We start from the raw sequence: 16,822 nt of genomic DNA, 5'->3' as shown, positions 1-16,822 counted from the left end.
TATTCTCCATTAGCAATTTTTATTCTATCCTTTCCTTTCTCCTTGGCAGGGAAAACAGACAAAATAAAGAGTTGATCACTTCTGCTTTCTATTGATAGTCAGTTCTGGTCTGACTAAAAGTGATCCTTTCCTTTCTTTAAGCTGCCTCTTCCCTTCCTTCCCCCCAGTATTTGTGTGATTTTATTGATGTGAGTTATCCTTCCATTAGGGCAGTTTGAATACAAAGCCTTGGAGTCAGATGGACCTGAGTTCAATGTAGCCTCAAATACTTACTTAGCTATGTGCCCCTGGGCAAATCACTTAACCTTTTTTGCTTTCTCATCAGTAAAATTATCTGGAGAAGACAATGTAAAGAAAACCCCAAATGTGGTCAGGAAGAGTCAGACAAAACTGAAAAACAACTGAACAACAATTCCTTCCACTGATTCAATCAACAAATATCCATGTCTTCCCATCCTGGGTGATTCTCAGTCATTGTCCTCCTAGAAATCCAAGCTCAGGTTTCCACCCAGGGTGCCTTCTCTTGATCTTTTGTGGCTACTGATGAATCATGTACAGAGGCCATCCTTTACGCTGACTGTATGACCCAATTGTCGTCATTTCTTAGATGGTGCCGCTTCTTTTTTGTTATGTGTTGCAACCTCTTCACACCCACCATGTACCTTCTCAGTCGTTTTTGAATAATCTACAACTTTGTATTCTTAGCCTCACAGCAATATAAAATCATCAGAAGGCACTCACTTTGTTGTCATTATCTTGCTTTTTCTTTATATATAAAAATGTTTGTTTTTGATAAGTTCACAATAAAAAAGAAAATTTCAATAACACAAAATAACACAAATTGAAACTGACTGTTGTATGATTGTAATAATCAAGGAAAGGTAGGTGAGAATGCACCTTTCTCTCTTGTTTGCAGAGGTGAGGGTCCTATGGATGTAGAACAGTTCATATAGGGTTGGATTAGTTTTGATGTGTCCATGAGTTTTATTGGATTGCTTTTTGTTACTTTGCTATTCTTTGTTGAAAGGGATGATCCTCCAGGGGGGAGAGGGAAGGGATCTACTGGGAAATGAAATGATGTCATGTCAAAAGATATCAAAGGCAATCCAACTCATTTCGTCTTTTCAATTCTGAGTCTAGTTCATTGTTCATTTGCAAAGATTATTCAAGATCCATGGATGAACTCAGCTTCATTTCACAGTCTGGATCATAGATTCAGAGCAGGAGGGGACCTTAGAAGCTGCTGAGTCCAGTTCCCTCATTTAATGTCACAGTGAGATTAAGAAAGGATCACATGGCTAGAAGGAACCTGAGTAATAACCCAGGTCTTCTTGACTACAAATCCAATGCCTATTAATGATTCCCATTTTCTGATCTTTAGTCCTTTATCACCAATGGCCTATTGAGCATTTTAAACTGGATGTCCTAGAGCCTAGGGTTTGTTGTCAACATTTCTAAAATGAAACTCACAATCTTTCTTCTAAAACCTTTCTATCTTCTATATTTCTCAATTTCTACAAAAGGCACCATTCCTTCGAGTTTTGGTTTTGTATTCTATTCTTCATTCTTTCTCACCCCATGTATCCAAATCAGTTGCCAAATTTTGCCGTTTCTTTCATAATATCACTCATATTTGATCCCTTCTCTGCATTAACAAAGCTACCCTCTTAGTTCAGGCCCTCTTGCTTGAATGATTGAAAGTCTCCTAATTGGTCTCCCTCCTTCAAATCTCTCATCACTCCACTCCATCCTCACAGTAATGCCAGAGTAAATTTTTCTTAAGTGCCAATATAACCATAGGACTCCTCTATTCAGTCAACTCCAGTGGCTTCCTATTGCCTCTAGGATCAAGCACGAACTCCTCTGGTTTGTTTTTAAAGACTTTCATAGCCTGGCCCCAACCTGTCTTTCCAGCCTTGTTGGATGTCACCTTCCCTCCCATACTCTGCAATCCAGCCAGGCATGCCCTCTCTCTGTTCCTTCTATGTGGTTGTCTATCTCCCATCCCTGAGCCTTGGTGGTCATTCAACTTAACTGGAAGATACTCAGTTCTTAAGCTAGCCTCACAGACTCCTATATAAGAACTCCGTTCAAGCATCATCTTCAAGTCAAGAACCTTCCCCATTATTCCAATTGCTGTTACCTTCCCTTCCAAAGCACCTTGCTTTTTTTACTTCTATTAATTCAATTTTGTTCATGCTGCATATATTTATTATACATGTACTTGCCTTCCCTCATTAGAATGTAGGTTCTTGCAAGTAGGTAGGGATTATTTCATTCTTTGTACTTATGTATTCCCAGCTCCACACAGCACATTAGAGACACTTAGGAAATGCTTGTTAATTGATTTGTTGATTATCTGAATAGACAGCCTTCATCCATTTGTTCCCCTCCCTATGTATGCTGAACCTTTTTGAGGGACTATGGATCTCATGTAAAAGGCTCTGCTTTAGGACAATGTTATTTGGAGAACCATCAAAAAAATTCCTTTTCCATCAGACATCACCCTAGACATCCTCCATGATGGTAGCAAATGCCTTTGGCAAGCAGTTTAGTGTTAATAATTATACCAGCTATTACTTTTTAAAAGACCCACTGGTTGTCCTTAGTTTCCTTGGGCAGCCTCTGCTCAATCTGAGCTTTTAGATATCATCAAGTTATTCTTGTTGGACCATACAGTACACCGGGGTATTTGTCTTTTATTATCTACCCTTGCTTCTCTCTCCTCTGTCTTTCATAAATCTAAGTTAATTTGGTGATAAGTTCTCTGTATGTCCATTTTATTCCCCCTTTTTTTCCTCATAGGAATAATTTCTTTTGCAGCCTCAGAATTTCATTCTCGAGAGTTTCTGATCACTCCTGATCCAGCTTCCTCTACAGAATATTAATCTATAAGACCCTTTTTTCTTTTTATGAGATTTTTTGAAATCTTTTTCTTTAGTGTAGTAGTAGAAGTAGTAGTAGTAGTAGTAGTAGTAGTAGTAGTAGTAGTAGTAATGGCTAACCTTTTTTTGTACTAAATGCTTTAAGGATATTATCTCACTTGATCCTCATATCAATTTGGGTATTACTATTATTGTTCCCATTTTATGGATGAAGAAACCAAGGTGAACAGAGATGTGGCTTGTCAAGGTCACACAGCTAGTATGTTAATGTCTCAGGCTAGATTTGAACTCAGGTCTAGCACTCTAGCCATAGCACTATCTGGTTGATATCTGACTATCCTTGCCTTCTCAGTTGTTAATTCTAATATCTGTTTCCTGAATTCATCTATTTCTTCCTTCTGTCCAAATGGTCTGTGGTATAGCCCCACAAAAAACATCATCTCTGACTACAGTGAAACAGAGAAGACAGGCTGTATTTTCCCTTCCCTCTATAATCTAACCTCTTTGTTTTACAGATTCCGCAAAGCAATAAATATTGATTAAGCACCTGCTTGGTTCAGAGTACTATGCTTGGTCTTAGGGATACAAAGATAGAGCTGACTCACTCCATTCTCTGGCCACCCACAATCTAATCAGGGAGGGGGGAAATGGGGCCCAGGGACAAAATAACCTCTAATATAAGGCAGGGGGGTGGGGGTGGGGGGAACGAAAAGGAGAAAAACAGAGGTCTAAGCCTCTTGAGGAAACTTTTGAACGGGGTATTGTCAGGGTAGTCTTCATTTCTCAGAGATCACATTAGATCTAGGTCTTGAAATTCCATCAGATTTCATCCAGCAGAATTGAAGCCCAGGAATTTATTACAGACATAAGTGACAGCATGAACATGGGAATAGGAGGGAGCTGGGTAATTCTGGGGATAGAAGGTGGTCCAGTTTGCTTAGAACATATGGTTTGTAAAGAAAAGTTGTATGAGATGAGATTGACACCAGATTGTGCAAGTCCTTGAACGCTAGGCTTTTGAGATTGTATCTGAACCCAAAGGCAATGATAATCTCTAAAAAGGAAGTTACACCATCAGGAAAAGGAAATTACACAGTCAGATTTGTACCTTAGGAAGATTATTTTAAAAGCTAACCTGGGGAGGGGGAGAAGCTATCAATTAGGAAGTTATCCAGCATGTTCCAAAATTCTTAATGTAGTGAGCTTAAAAATGCAGTAAGACTTTTCAGGATGCCCAAGTGAAAGTCTGAAATATGGAGATGGCTCTACAAAGAGGGAGGAAGGGCGGAGGTGGAGACCTTGTGTGGTAGAATCCATAGAATCGGATAATGGGATTAAAAATGGAGAGGAGACAAAGATGAGCCATGAGTCTTGAGTGTGGATAGATGCTAACTTAGGTGATGATAGTGTCTTACAGGGAAGTAGTCAAGTTTGAAAAGGAGGCAGAAGATGCTCAGTTCAGTGGAAGATGGCTGAGTTGATAGACTTCCATGTAGAGATATTCAGTAGGCAGTTGAAGATGTGGGGGTGGAGAGTCTGGGAATCCTAGATCTGGTGAAGCTGCAAAAAAGCTTGAAGGCCTTCTAGCACCATAATCTCATTTTACAGATGAGGTCACTGAGGTCTAGGGAATGAGTCGTTCAAGGTTGCACAGATAGTGACTATCATAGAAGGATTTTGAGATGTAACCATTAAAATAAGGAAGCAGATGAGTTTACCAGAGAAGAAGTATAATCTCTTAGAGAAGGGCTTTAATCTTTGGGGAATGGGAGGAACATGATGAGTAAGAGGAGTAGCAGTCAAAGAGGTAAGAGGGGAACTAGGAAGCTATGGCATTTCTAAAGATGATATTAAGAAGAATGAGGTGGCACAGTAGATAGAACACCGACCCTGGAGTCGGGAGGGCCTGAGTTCAAATTCGGCCTTAGACACCTAATAATTACCTAGCTGTGTGACCTCGGGCAAGTCACTTAAACCTATTGCCTTGCAAAAACAAAAAAAACAAAAATAAAGAATGGGGTGGTCAGCAATGTCAACTACTGAAAAAAAGTTTAAAAAGGATGAAAACTGAGCAAAATCCCTCTCTATTCCTACTGTCTTCCCTGTTCCAATTCATTGGTAAAGGCTTCTTCCTCTGAAGCACTTAGATATTCCTAGGTCTTACTTCATTCGAATCTTTGAATTCCACAAGGGCAGGGACTATAAACTGAGGGGGTCTCCTACCTCAGTCCAGTGTTCAATAACATTAATACAAGCACACATAGTAGATATTTGTTAAGTATTTGAGGGATAATAGAGACATTAGTAATGATCTTTGACAGTGTAAAACCGGGGTTGTCTGAGTCCCAGGAAAATATTAATATAAGAATTAAAAGAAAAAAAGCCATTTAAATCCCCTGATTCCTAGGTAGGGAGAGTGAGGCTCTGAGATTTGAAGGATTTGTTGAAGATGATGCAGACAGACAATGACAGTGCTGAGAACAGCCCTCGGGTCGCTCAATAACCTTGTTCAGCATTCTTTCCACTATGATGTGGCACATCTGGATTGATGTGCTCATGGGAAAGGGTGAGAGCTCCTCTTCTTCCTAGATCATAGCAACCAAGGAAGCATGGCACAGTGTAAAGCATATTAGATTTGCAGCCAGAGTCCCTGGGTTCACACCCTAAGCTTTGTTGCCTGTAACACAGGGAGTGACTGAACTTCTCACGATGGGGCTGGAAGTCCTAGCAGCTAAGAGCTGTAAGAAACTTTCAGGATCATTCAGTTGGTCCAAATTTTGGTCTAATCCATCTCTTTCCTCCCCCCCCCCTCCACTCCCTGTGGGGAGACTGGAGCCCAAGAGCCAGGAAGGAATTTGCCCAGGCTTAAACAGCTAATAAGTGGCGAAGCCAGGGCTAGAATCCCAGAGCCTGGAGGAGAGAGAGGCCTTGTGGGGCCAACAGGATGCAGCTCAGACAGATGTATTACGGGATTGAACAGCGTCTTTCTATGCCTTTAGGTATAGAGGATGAAGTTTTGTCTGAGATAGTGTTATCCCATTGGCTTAATCTGGGAAGATTTCCTGGAGAAGATGGACTGTGAGGTGTGATTTCAAGGTAAACTGTGGCAAGGAGTGATGGGAAGAAAAGGGAGTGAATGGAGATGAAAGATTCCATGGACAGGGATGTGTGGGTATCTTAGACATGCACTCACTCCCAGTTTCACTGATGCATGTTATCCCAACCTCTGCCTCCTGGGAAGTTATCCTGGGGATGCTCTAATCTGATGACTATCCCAGATAGCCCACCCTGGTTATCACCAAGAACAGATGGACCACTTTATGAGAATATGGTGTCTTTGTGTGGTTATTGGCCTTTGCAACTTGAACTAAGCAAAACTCCAGTGGTCAGTGGGGCCCTGGAGTTGACCACCTAGGAGGGCTCAGGGGTGGACGGGGTGGGGGGAGGAGAAAGAGGCAGAAAGATGATGGTTTGACTTCCTATGATAATCTCTGTTTCAGCCCTGCTCTGAGGAAGCCCCAGGTGATAGCCCCAGGGAGATGTTTTTATATCTTATACCTCAGAGTCAGGAAGACCTGGGTTCAAATCCTGATGAGTGACCATGAATCCCTCACTTAACTTTCCAATGTTCCAGAAGGGAATTCTGTAACATCTTAAATTATTGGGGAGTTGCTGTTCTGCATGGGTGGAGTGAATTTCCACACCAGGTGTTCTTCAGACCCAGGAAGTCACAGGTCTAGATCAAAAAACAAACTCCCCCTAACCCCCTCCCCCCCCAAAAATACTTTGTTGGAACTGAACGGGGCCTTAGAGATCATTTAATTGGATCTCTTCATTTTACAAAGGAGAAAATTAGAATCTTAGGTCATTAAGGTAGAATTTAATTAACAGAGCTGGAATTTGAATCCAGATCTCCTGACTCTTAGGGGAGATTCTCTATTTGTATTTGAAACCTGTTTGAAGGATCTCCCCCCTCCACAATGCTCGTCTTGGTGCCAGCCTGTGTGCGTGTCCACATGCTTCCCCATCCTGGGCCCCCAGGCCTGCCTGCGGGAGGTGGAGGCTGATTGGGCTTTGGGCCCCATGGGGCTGGCTCCTTGCCTGGGCGACCAGCTCTTGGCCATTTCACACAGAGGGGGGGAAGGATTTTTCCTTTCATTAAATGTCAACAGAACATCAACATCCCTGCCTTTTCTCTGCTTCAGTCCAACTCTGTGGGGGCCTTGCCCACCCAGAGGGGATAGGAGACCTCAAGGCTGCTATCCCTGGCAGCCTCCAACCCAGCCTGGCAGGAGATGTTGACCATTAAATTCTCCCCCATTGACTGAGAGGCAAGAAGGGTGAGGATTATTATTCCTATTTTATTTCAGAATTCTGAAGTGACTTACCCACAGTCACAAAGAAGCTAGTAAGAGGCATCACCTGCACCTGTAAACTCCAGCTTCTTTGGTTCTTTGGGGCCCCGTTTCGCCCTTCTGGTTTGTGGCCCTCTTCTTCCTCTGGAGGAAGAGACTATGGGCTGGTCTCCTCTTTTCCCCATCTGTAAAATGAGGGGTTTGAATGTGTAGTGAATTCCCTGACAACTAGACTTTAGTTTAATTAAAATGCTAGTTTTGCTTTTAAAAACTCACCCAGGGCTAACTGTTAACTCATCCCAATTCAGATGTGGCAACTAGGCATGCTCTGGATATGGAAGGGCCTGTGTTCAAATAATAGCCTCATAACCCTGGGCAAGTCTCTTAATCTCTCTGTGCCTCAGTTTACTTCTCTGTAAAAGGAGGTAATAATGGCAGCATCTACTTTCCTGGGTTATTGTGAAGATCAAATGAAATAATATTAAGCAAAACCTTACATAAATATTAGCTATTATTATTAATAGCTGGGACAACATGATGGAGCAGTGAATAGAACCTGAGCTTAGAGTCAGGAAGACTCATCTTTGTGAATTCAAATTCAGCTTCAGATACTTACTAGCTGGGTGACCCTGGGCAAGTCACTTAACTCTGTTTGCCTCAGTTTCCTCACCTATAAAATGAGCTGGAGAAGAAAATGGCAAAACATTCCACTATCTTTGCCAAAAAAAAATTTCAAATGGAATCAGGAATAATCATATACAACTGAACAACTGGAATCAGAAGACATCTTTGTGAGTTCAAATTCAACCTCAGACCCCTGCTAGTTGTGTGACTCTGGGAAAGTCACTTAACCTTTTTTACCTCAGTTTCCTCATTTGCAAATGAAATGGAGAAGATCATAGCAAACTATTCCAGCAGTATCTTTGCCAAGAAAACCCCATATGGGATCAGAAAAAGTCAGTCATGACTGAAATGGGTGAACTATTGGAAGACTTATCTTTGTGAGTTCAAATCTAGCCTTATTTATTTGCTAGTTGTATGACCCTGGGCAAGTCACTTTGCTAGCCTCAGTTTCCTCATCTGGAAAAGGACATGGCAAACCACTCCAATATCTCTGCCAAGAAAACTCCAAATGGAGGGTCATGAAGAGTCAGACTGGAATGGCTGAACAATAATTATTAATGACTAATTGTGATCTAACACTTGCTTCATCACTGTCTCAAGCAGCTTCTATTTTCTTGTCTTTTCCTGAGAGGGAGGGATTATTATTGTCATTTTTGCAAATTGGGAAAAAGATTCATTGGGAGAAATTATTTGCCCAATTCCGATTTTACAGAGGAAGGAAGAGTAAAGGGAGGTATTCAGGAACACAAGTAATTATAATTCTTCCATAAACATACTGTGTGTTACATATTGTGCTAAGCACTGGCAATACAAAGACAGAAGCTGAGCAGTCCCTGACCTTAGGGAGATCATGCTGGGGAGATAGGAGCACAGATAAGCAAATACAAATGATTAAGAAGTAATTTCCCAAGGGAGAGGGTGCTCCTAACTGCAGAGATAACAGAGTTTTATCTTGACTTAGAGTAGGTTGGTCCCTGAGTTAGCTTTGGAAGGAAGCTAGGATTTTTGGAGGCAAGGTCCCATCTCAACAGAATACACAAAGTTGGGAGATGAATGTTCTTTAATGGGAAACAATTAGCCAGTGAGTTAAACTGACCCTGTGGATCCATGAAGGAGAATATTAGGAAACAAGACTGGAAAGATAGTTGGGAGGTTTGTTATAGAAGACTTTAAAGGCCAGGTTAAGACTTTTGAATTTTATCTTAGGAGACAGTAAGGAGCCATGGGGTTGTCTCACATAGGGCACTGACATTGTGTGACCTCCACATCAAGACTATCCGTTTGGCAGGCTCTTGAAGGATGTTTTAGAGAGAGCAAAGACTGGAATGAAAGCAGGGAGACCAAACTAGACCATTGCAATCCTTCTGGTGTGAGGTGATCAGGACTTGAGCTAGGCTGGAGGTTTCACTAGTTATCTCAGAGATATGTTATAGCTAAAGAACTTTGTCATTTTTAAAAGGTGATAGAAATGACAATAACTATTTTTATTAACATGAAATCTACTAAAGTGGATTTTCTTTCTGTAGTTGGAAAGAATCATCCGCCCTATGGTCATCAGAGGGCTTATTGTGGAAAGTTAAGTGAGCTAATGGATGAGGATGAGCTGTGAAGACAATAAATATTTTTTTAAATAAGTATTGCTTCCATTACTCTAACATTTCAGGGTTTATAAAGAGTTTACAAAGTATTACACAGTCATACTGTGAAGGAGATAAGAAGAATAAGGCTAACTCCATTTTAAAGGCCCAGAAATTGAGACTTAGATTTGCTTATAGTTACTCAGTTAAATATCAGAGCCAGATTTCAAACCTAGTTCTTCTGATTCTAAGTCTAACCATGGCATTCCTGTATATTGCTCCACATTAGAGGTAGATAGCTTAAGCTATTAATTAACAAATATTTAATAAATAATTACTGTGTATGCTAAAAAAAGTAAAAACAATCTCTGCTCCCGAGCTTGCAGTCTAATTCTGAAGACCATGAGAACATACAAAACAGGTCAGAGTATATGGAGGATATCCTTAGTGGCAAAGATGCTGGTTTCCACTCACCCACTCCCAAACCCTGTGATAAGTATCATGGAAAACAATGGAGTGGAGACTTCAGAGCAATGGAGCTAAGGGAAAGGATGCCACATGATAGATTGGAAGAAACTTTGGAACTGGGTATCAGGAAACCTCAGTTTTAGACTCTGTGATCTAATCTCTTAGTCAATTCAGGGGGAATGATATTTACTCCTATTTCACTAAGAAATTGCATTGTAAACAAAACAATGGGGGGGGGATTTATTACTAAAGGCCTTAATAGAAGGAAGTAATTAGTGTTTTTATTTAATTAGAGTGAAATCTCCTAAAGTGGGTTTTTCTTTCTTATCTGTACTTCAGTTTTCTGCAAATGGCAAGCTGGACCTATTAACAGAATTTGGCAGACTCAATCTGGTCTTAACAGAACAGACCAGAGACAAAGTGCCAGTAATCACAGAGCGGTTTGGTGAATGATTTTCACTGCAAGAAACAGATTTGTAAATTAGCAAATTTGCTCCACCTTGCTGTATTAGAAGTAGAGATGACATAAAGAAGGAAGGAAGGGGGGGGATCACGAAATAATCGTTTGGGGAACTTGAGTGGTTTTCACAGTGGTGGAAGTTGGTCTGAGTGTTGTCCAGTCCTGTGGAAAAGAATAAGTTGATGTTAAGTCTTGGAGGTACTTTATTATTTTGCTAGGATCCGGAGAAGGTTATATAGTTTTCTGATTCACTTCACTTATTGTAGAAAAGACCAGGTCAGGAAAAGAATGCAGGTTTGTCAGGTTAACAAATTGCTCCAGGCTGCTTTGTTCTCTTTGACTCGAAAACCAGAGTCTGCCAGTGAAAAGGGAAATTCAAATTATTAGTATATCCATTATATATATCATATTGATTCATATGAAAATCATAATTCTTTCCACAGATTCAATGGTCCCTAATAGTGGAAAGAGCACCAGGTGAGAAAACCTGGGGTTGAGTCCAAGATGTTGCTTTAGACAAGTTGCTTCTCTTCTCTGGACCTCAGTTTCTTTATCTTTAAAATAAAGGGATTAAATTCCATGACCTCTAAGTTTTCTCTCAGTTTTGATGGGTCCTGAAACTAGATAATGCTTAAGGTGCCTTCCAAATCATAGATACTGTGATCCCAGTTTTGATACTGTAGAATCATAGGGTAACTGTAACCAGGGAAGTATGTAATACAGAAAGGGTTGGGGAAGGGAGGGAAGAGAACTGAGGGTGAACTCATCCTTAGATAATTCTATTTTCTCTCAAGGCAACATGATCTGGTAAAGAGTCCAGGCTTTGAAATTATAGAATGTTGTTACTTATTTCTTGTGGGAACCACAATTTTCCAGTTCTGAGCCTTGGTTTCTTTACTTGTGAATGGGGGAGAGGGGGGTTTATTGAACTGAATGATCTCTGAGCTCCCTGCTGACATGTCCCACAATTCAGGCTTTTCTCTCTCCCTTTCTCTCTCCTTCCAGTTGATAGTTGAGAAGACAACTGACTACCCATCGGCCGAGTATTCCCTGGTGGAGGATGTGGCCCTGCATTTCACCTGTTTGATGGACAGGCTGAACCAGCAGCGACTCTTTCAGCCAGACCTGTGTGACGTGGACCTGGTGCTGGTACAGCAACACAGTGTCTTCCCAGCCCACAAAGGGGTCCTGGCTGCCTACAGCCAATTCTTCCACTCTCTCTTTACTCAGAACAAGCAGCTGCAAAGGGTCGAGCTATCTCTGGAGGCCCTGGCCCCTCGGGGCCTCCAGCAGATCCTCAACTTCATCTATACCTCTAAGCTTCTGGTCAACGCAGCCAACGTCCAGGACGTGCTAAACGCCGCCTCGGTTCTCCAGATGGCGGACATTGCTGCCTCTTGCCAGGACTTGTTGGATGCCTGCTCCCTTGGTCCCCCTGGCCCTGTGGCCATGGCCCTGGGACCTGGGAGCAGTGGTGGGGGTTGCCCTCCTGGCCCTGCCTCATACTATTGTGAGATCAAACAGGAGGCTGATGCCCCCACGCAACCCAAGATCTATGCCCGAGAAGGAGCAGACCCTTTTTCAGTGAGGGTAGAAGATGGTGCGGGGCTGGGTGGCACCACTGGTTTAGGGCTGAGTCCAGTGTCCACAAAGCCATTCTACAAAGAGGAGAAGGAGGAGGCTGGGGCTACTGAGGGGACAGCGCCTGGGGCTTTGTGTAAGCTGGAAGGGGCAGAGGACTCTGAGGAGGACTTGGAGGGTCAGGGGGCCTATAGTGGGGAGCAGCAGCAGATCATCGTGGAGGTCAATTTGAACAATCAGACCCTCCATGTGTCCAAAGGTCCGGAGGGGAAGCCATCAGCTGCTGACACTGGGGAGGCCACTGTAGTGCTGGGCCCAGAGGAGAGAGCCAGGGGGGAGGAGGAAGAGGAAGAGGAGGAGGAGGAAGGGGGTGCTGGTGGCAGTGGGGGAGAGGAAGAGGAGGAAGAAGAGGAGGAGGAGGAGGAGGAAGAAGAGGAGGAAGAGGAGGAAGAGGAGGAGGGTGATGGTGGGGAGGAAGAGGAAGAGGAGGAGGAGCATAGTGAGGAAGAGGAGGCAGAGACAACAGAAGAGGAGGAAGAGGAGGTGGTGGCAGGCCGGGCAAGGAAGGAGAAACTGAGACCTGCTTGTCAGGGATCCCGAACAAGCCAGGCCACAAGGAGCAGTGTGGCCACGAGGTCAAGGGAGAGTGCCAAACAGGGGGTCTCAGGGGAGGAGGAGGAAGAGGGTGTTGAGGAGGGGGCCCGCAGAGGCCGGAAGCGAAGGAAGGATGCCCAGGTGCCTGCCCCGGCTCCAGATGGTCTGGGACCCAAGGTGAAGCTGGAGGAGAAACAGCATCACCCATGCCAGAAGTGCCCTCGAGTTTTCAACAACCGCTGGTACCTGGAGAAACACATGAACGTCACCCATAGTCGCATGCAGATCTGTGACAAATGTGGCAAGCGCTTCCTGCTCGAGAGTGAGCTCCTGCTGCACCACCAGACAGACTGTGAGAGGAACATCCAGGTGGGAAGCCCCCTAAGACCACCTTTCCCCTGCCTATCCTCCTATCCCCAGGTTTCTGGACTACCTCTATTTCCTAACCTTGACCCATTCTAGAGATGGGGAAATTGAGCCCCATTAGCAGATGATAAAAACTGGCTAAATTTGGAAGGTGTTTTACAGCCATCATTTCAGTTTGGTCTCACAACAACCCCATGGGGTTGAGTTTAAAAGATGCTATTAAGGTCATTAAATAGATAAGGAAATTGGGGCTTAGAGATGGGGAGATGACTGGCCTCTAGTTGTACAACTGGGAAGTGTAGAAGTGAGATTCAGACCCAATGCTTTTGCTACCTGCTACCTGCTTTTTTTCTTCTTTTTTTTTTTTTTGCAAGGCAATGGGGTTAAAAGTTACTTGTCCAAGGTCACACAGCCAAGTAAGTATTAAGTGTCTGAGGCTGGATTTGAACTCAGGTCCTCCTAACTCCAGAGCTGGTGCTCTATCCATTGTGCCACCTAGCTGTCCCTGCACCTATCTTTAATAAATCCCCTCTGTGGGCCCATCAGGTGCTCAGTCATTCTGGGCCTGGAGAGGCTGAAGGAGAGGAAGCTCAGAGTCTGGCTGGGAAAACAAAGTGTAAATCAATTAGAGAATTGGGACTGTGTGATTGAGAACTGAACTATGATATGTATTTTCTTTCAAAGAACATGGAGTCAGTGAAGAGGATAGAAGGGTGAACCTAGAGTCAGGAAGAACCGAGTTCAAATGCAGCCTTAGATATTTGACGCTTCTTAGCTGTGTGACCCCAGGCAAGTCACTTTATCCTGTTTGTCTCAGTTTCCTCATCTATTACATGAAGATAAATAATAACACCCATCTCCCAAGGTTGTCGGGAAGATGAGATGAGATATTTAGAGATAGCTTTGCTAACCTTAAAACACTATCTATAAAGGTCATCTGGATCTTATAAGTGTCTGTTATTTCATCGACATGAGATCTTCCCCACTGACACAGATTGTGACCCCTGGGTCATAGGAGCTGGTCATAGCTGCTGGCCCCAGAAGTCACCAGCAGATGGCCATCCTTCTGGGGGTGGACCCTGTCTGTGCCCCTCTCTGGAGTCTCAGATGACAGACATAGGGTCCGCTGCCGGGTTTGTCCTTGAAGCCATTCCAGTTTGGTAGGACTGGTGAAGGTTTAGCTTCTGAGAATTCAGAGTCAGCTCTCCCCCAGGATGAGGCCCAGGAGGCAGGTTCTAGAGGAGGGGACTTGGGTGCTAAAAGATGACAGAGTTGGGGCTCAGTATCTTATTAGAAGATCTCAGACTTAGAGTAGGTAGGGCCGCTTAGGTCAGAGATCCAGCGACTGGCCATTCCATTTTATAGAATTTTAATCTAGCTCCCTCACACCAACTCCATCGAGTTCTCTAGTGTATCATGCTGCTTTCTATCATGTTCCCCTTTAAAAAATCTCCCTTCTTTCAATTTTCTCCAGTTTTGTTGAGGATACCCATGACCTTCCCAGTCACCCAAGTGACTGGCAACCAAGGTGGTACAATAGATATATGTTAGACCTGGATCCAGGAGGACCAGAGTTCAAATCCATCCTCAGAACCTTTCTAGCTTTGTGACTTTGGGCAAATCACTTATTTTTTGTTTTGTTTTTCATTTATTTATTTATTTTGAATTTTACAATTTCCCCCCTAATCTCACTTCCCTACCCTCTCCCCCACAGAACACATCATGTTAGTCTTTACATTGGTTCCGTGGTATACACTGATTTCAGTGGGATGTGATGAGAGAGAAATCATATCCTTAAGGAAGAAACAAAGTATAAGAGACAGCAGAATTACATAATAAGATAATGGGATTTTTTTTTCTAAATTAAAGGTAATAGTCTTTGGTCTTTGTTCAAACTCCACAGTTCTTTCTCTGGATACAGATGGTATTCTCCATCACAGACAGCCCCAATTTGTCCCTGATTGCTGCACTGATGGAATGAGCGAGTCCATCAAGGTTTGCCATCACCCCCATGTTGCTGTTAGGGTGTACAGTGTTTCTCTGGTTCTGCTCATCTCACTCAGCATCAGTTCATGCAAATCCCTCCTGGCTTCCCTGAATTCCTGTCCCTCCTGGTTTCTAATAGAACAATAGTGTTCCATGACATACATATACCACGGTTTGTTAAGCCATTCCCCAGCTGTTGGGCAAGTCATTTAGCCTCTACTTGTCTCAGTTTCCAAATGGGGACAGGTCCCCTGAGACAATGGTCGTAAAGTGCTTGCACAGTTAGTAAGTACACACAGTGCTTCCCCATGTATCGTGTTTGTGACACAGTAGATTCTGGTTCCCTTCAAAGTCTGTAACCTTCATATCATCCTTGGTCTCTCCCTGTCCTTCAGGCCCCACAAGCGTCAAGTCCTGTTGCCACTGACTTTCCAAATCTTGGCCATTACATTACTCCAGACCCCCTAGCCCTTTCCCTCAGCCCGTCTCTTGGGTCTCTGCCTCTGGTCTTTCCCCTCTCAATCCACCCTCCATGAGCTGCCCAGATAGTCTTCCTGAGACTCAGGGCTGACCGTGTCCCTCCTTGCTTAAAAATACTCAGTGGTTTCCTGTTGCTGCTCCCATGAAGAACAAACTCGTTAGCCATCAATTTAAGGCCCTCATGAACCTACTCTTCTAGCCTTATTTCCTATTAGTCTTGTTTCCATTCTCTAACTTCCAGCCACTTGATGACTGAGCTAGCAGTTCCCTGAATTTGATGCCTCACCTTCCCCTTTCATTCACACAAACCCCACATAAGTTTATCTCCTTGCAGACCCCTTCAAATCCCCTTCTTCCAGGATGTCCAGCGGGAGTCTCTCAACTTCTCCTTTACCCTCTTTCAAATGAAATCATGTTTGTAAAATGCTTAGAGCAATCCCTGTTACACAGTAACATAAAAACATAAACATAAATAATATAAAACATAAAAAATACAAATTTTTCTAATTCTTGTCCCTCCTCTTCACCCTCCAGTCCTCACCTCATATTATGCTCCTCTGTGTATATGTTCTCTCACTACTGCAGGGGCAGCGGCTCTTCAAAATTTTGTATTCCCACTGTGTGGTGCTAGATTGTCTTATTAATTAGAATTGAATTAGATTCTGAGTTCTCTCCCAATTCTGACCCTCCAATTCGGTACTCTAGTTCTCTCTCTCTACTCTGTGGTGGAGGAAGAGGCCTCCTCTGAGGCCTCAGGGAAATCCTGGTCTTGGGGGAGAGACAAGGACCATGCATGTGAAAAATTGGAGAACAGAGTGACCTGGGGTGCTCAGGCCAGGTATGCCAGTCACACTGGTCAGCCCCTAAGCATTCATTAGGCGCTTCTTTTGTATCAGACTCTGCTCTAAGTGCTGGGGTATTTTTTAACAGGAAGACAGTATTCGATAAATAGGTAGATATAAAACAGGTACAGATTAGATCAAGGTACTCTCCAAACACTAGCAGCTGGGGAAATGAGGAAAGGCCTCCAGGCACTGGGGGCTGAGTAAGCCAAGACATCAAGGCAGGAATGCTCTTTACCTTGGCAGGGGATGTCTAGGAGGCCAGGCTGACTGGAAAAGAGGAGGAAGAGGAAAAAGTAAGGGAGAAGGGATTTGTAAATCTGGGAAGGTAGCTTGAAGCAGCTAGTTGAGACTCTGGGCTAAAGATTCCTGGGCAGGGCAGTCTCTTGCTGTTCAGGGACCCCAAGTGACTTTGGGGTTTTCAAATCTGTGATTCTGTTGGGCTGTACTCTGGGGGTTCCCCAAGAGCCTTTTACAAAGTCTTCAACGTCTATTTTCATAATAATACTAAAATGTTTTACTTTCTAATATGATAAATATTGAAAGTTAACACCCTCATAAATAAAAGCTCTTTGGGGTCCTCAATAATTTTTTTAAATGTGAA

At 43.3% G+C, this 16,822-nt stretch overlaps 1 protein-coding gene across 2 annotated transcripts in view; it reads left to right on the top strand.

The window, feature by feature from the left end:
- The window catches only part of ZBTB47 (zinc finger and BTB domain containing 47), a 43,689-nt gene that overhangs the window by 12,535 nt on the left and 14,332 nt on the right, over window positions 1-16,822 (top strand). The window contains exons 2-3 of one of the 2 annotated variants that reach the window (XM_074197856.1): window positions 10,813-10,846; window positions 11,375-12,913. In XM_074197856.1, coding sequence (XP_074053957.1) covers window positions 11,456-12,913 — 1,458 coding nt within the window. In that variant the 5' untranslated portion in view covers window positions 10,813-10,846; window positions 11,375-11,455. The remainder of the gene's footprint in view (window positions 1-10,812; window positions 10,847-11,374; window positions 12,914-16,822) is intronic. The other variant, XM_074197855.1, reaches the window with a different exon arrangement.

Source organism: Macrotis lagotis, chromosome 8, assembly GCF_037893015.1.
Source record: "Macrotis lagotis isolate mMagLag1 chromosome 8, bilby.v1.9.chrom.fasta, whole genome shotgun sequence".
NCBI classification, from domain to species: domain Eukaryota; kingdom Metazoa; phylum Chordata; class Mammalia; order Peramelemorphia; family Peramelidae; genus Macrotis; species Macrotis lagotis.
This window is presented reverse-complemented; position numbering and strand designations above follow the sequence as displayed.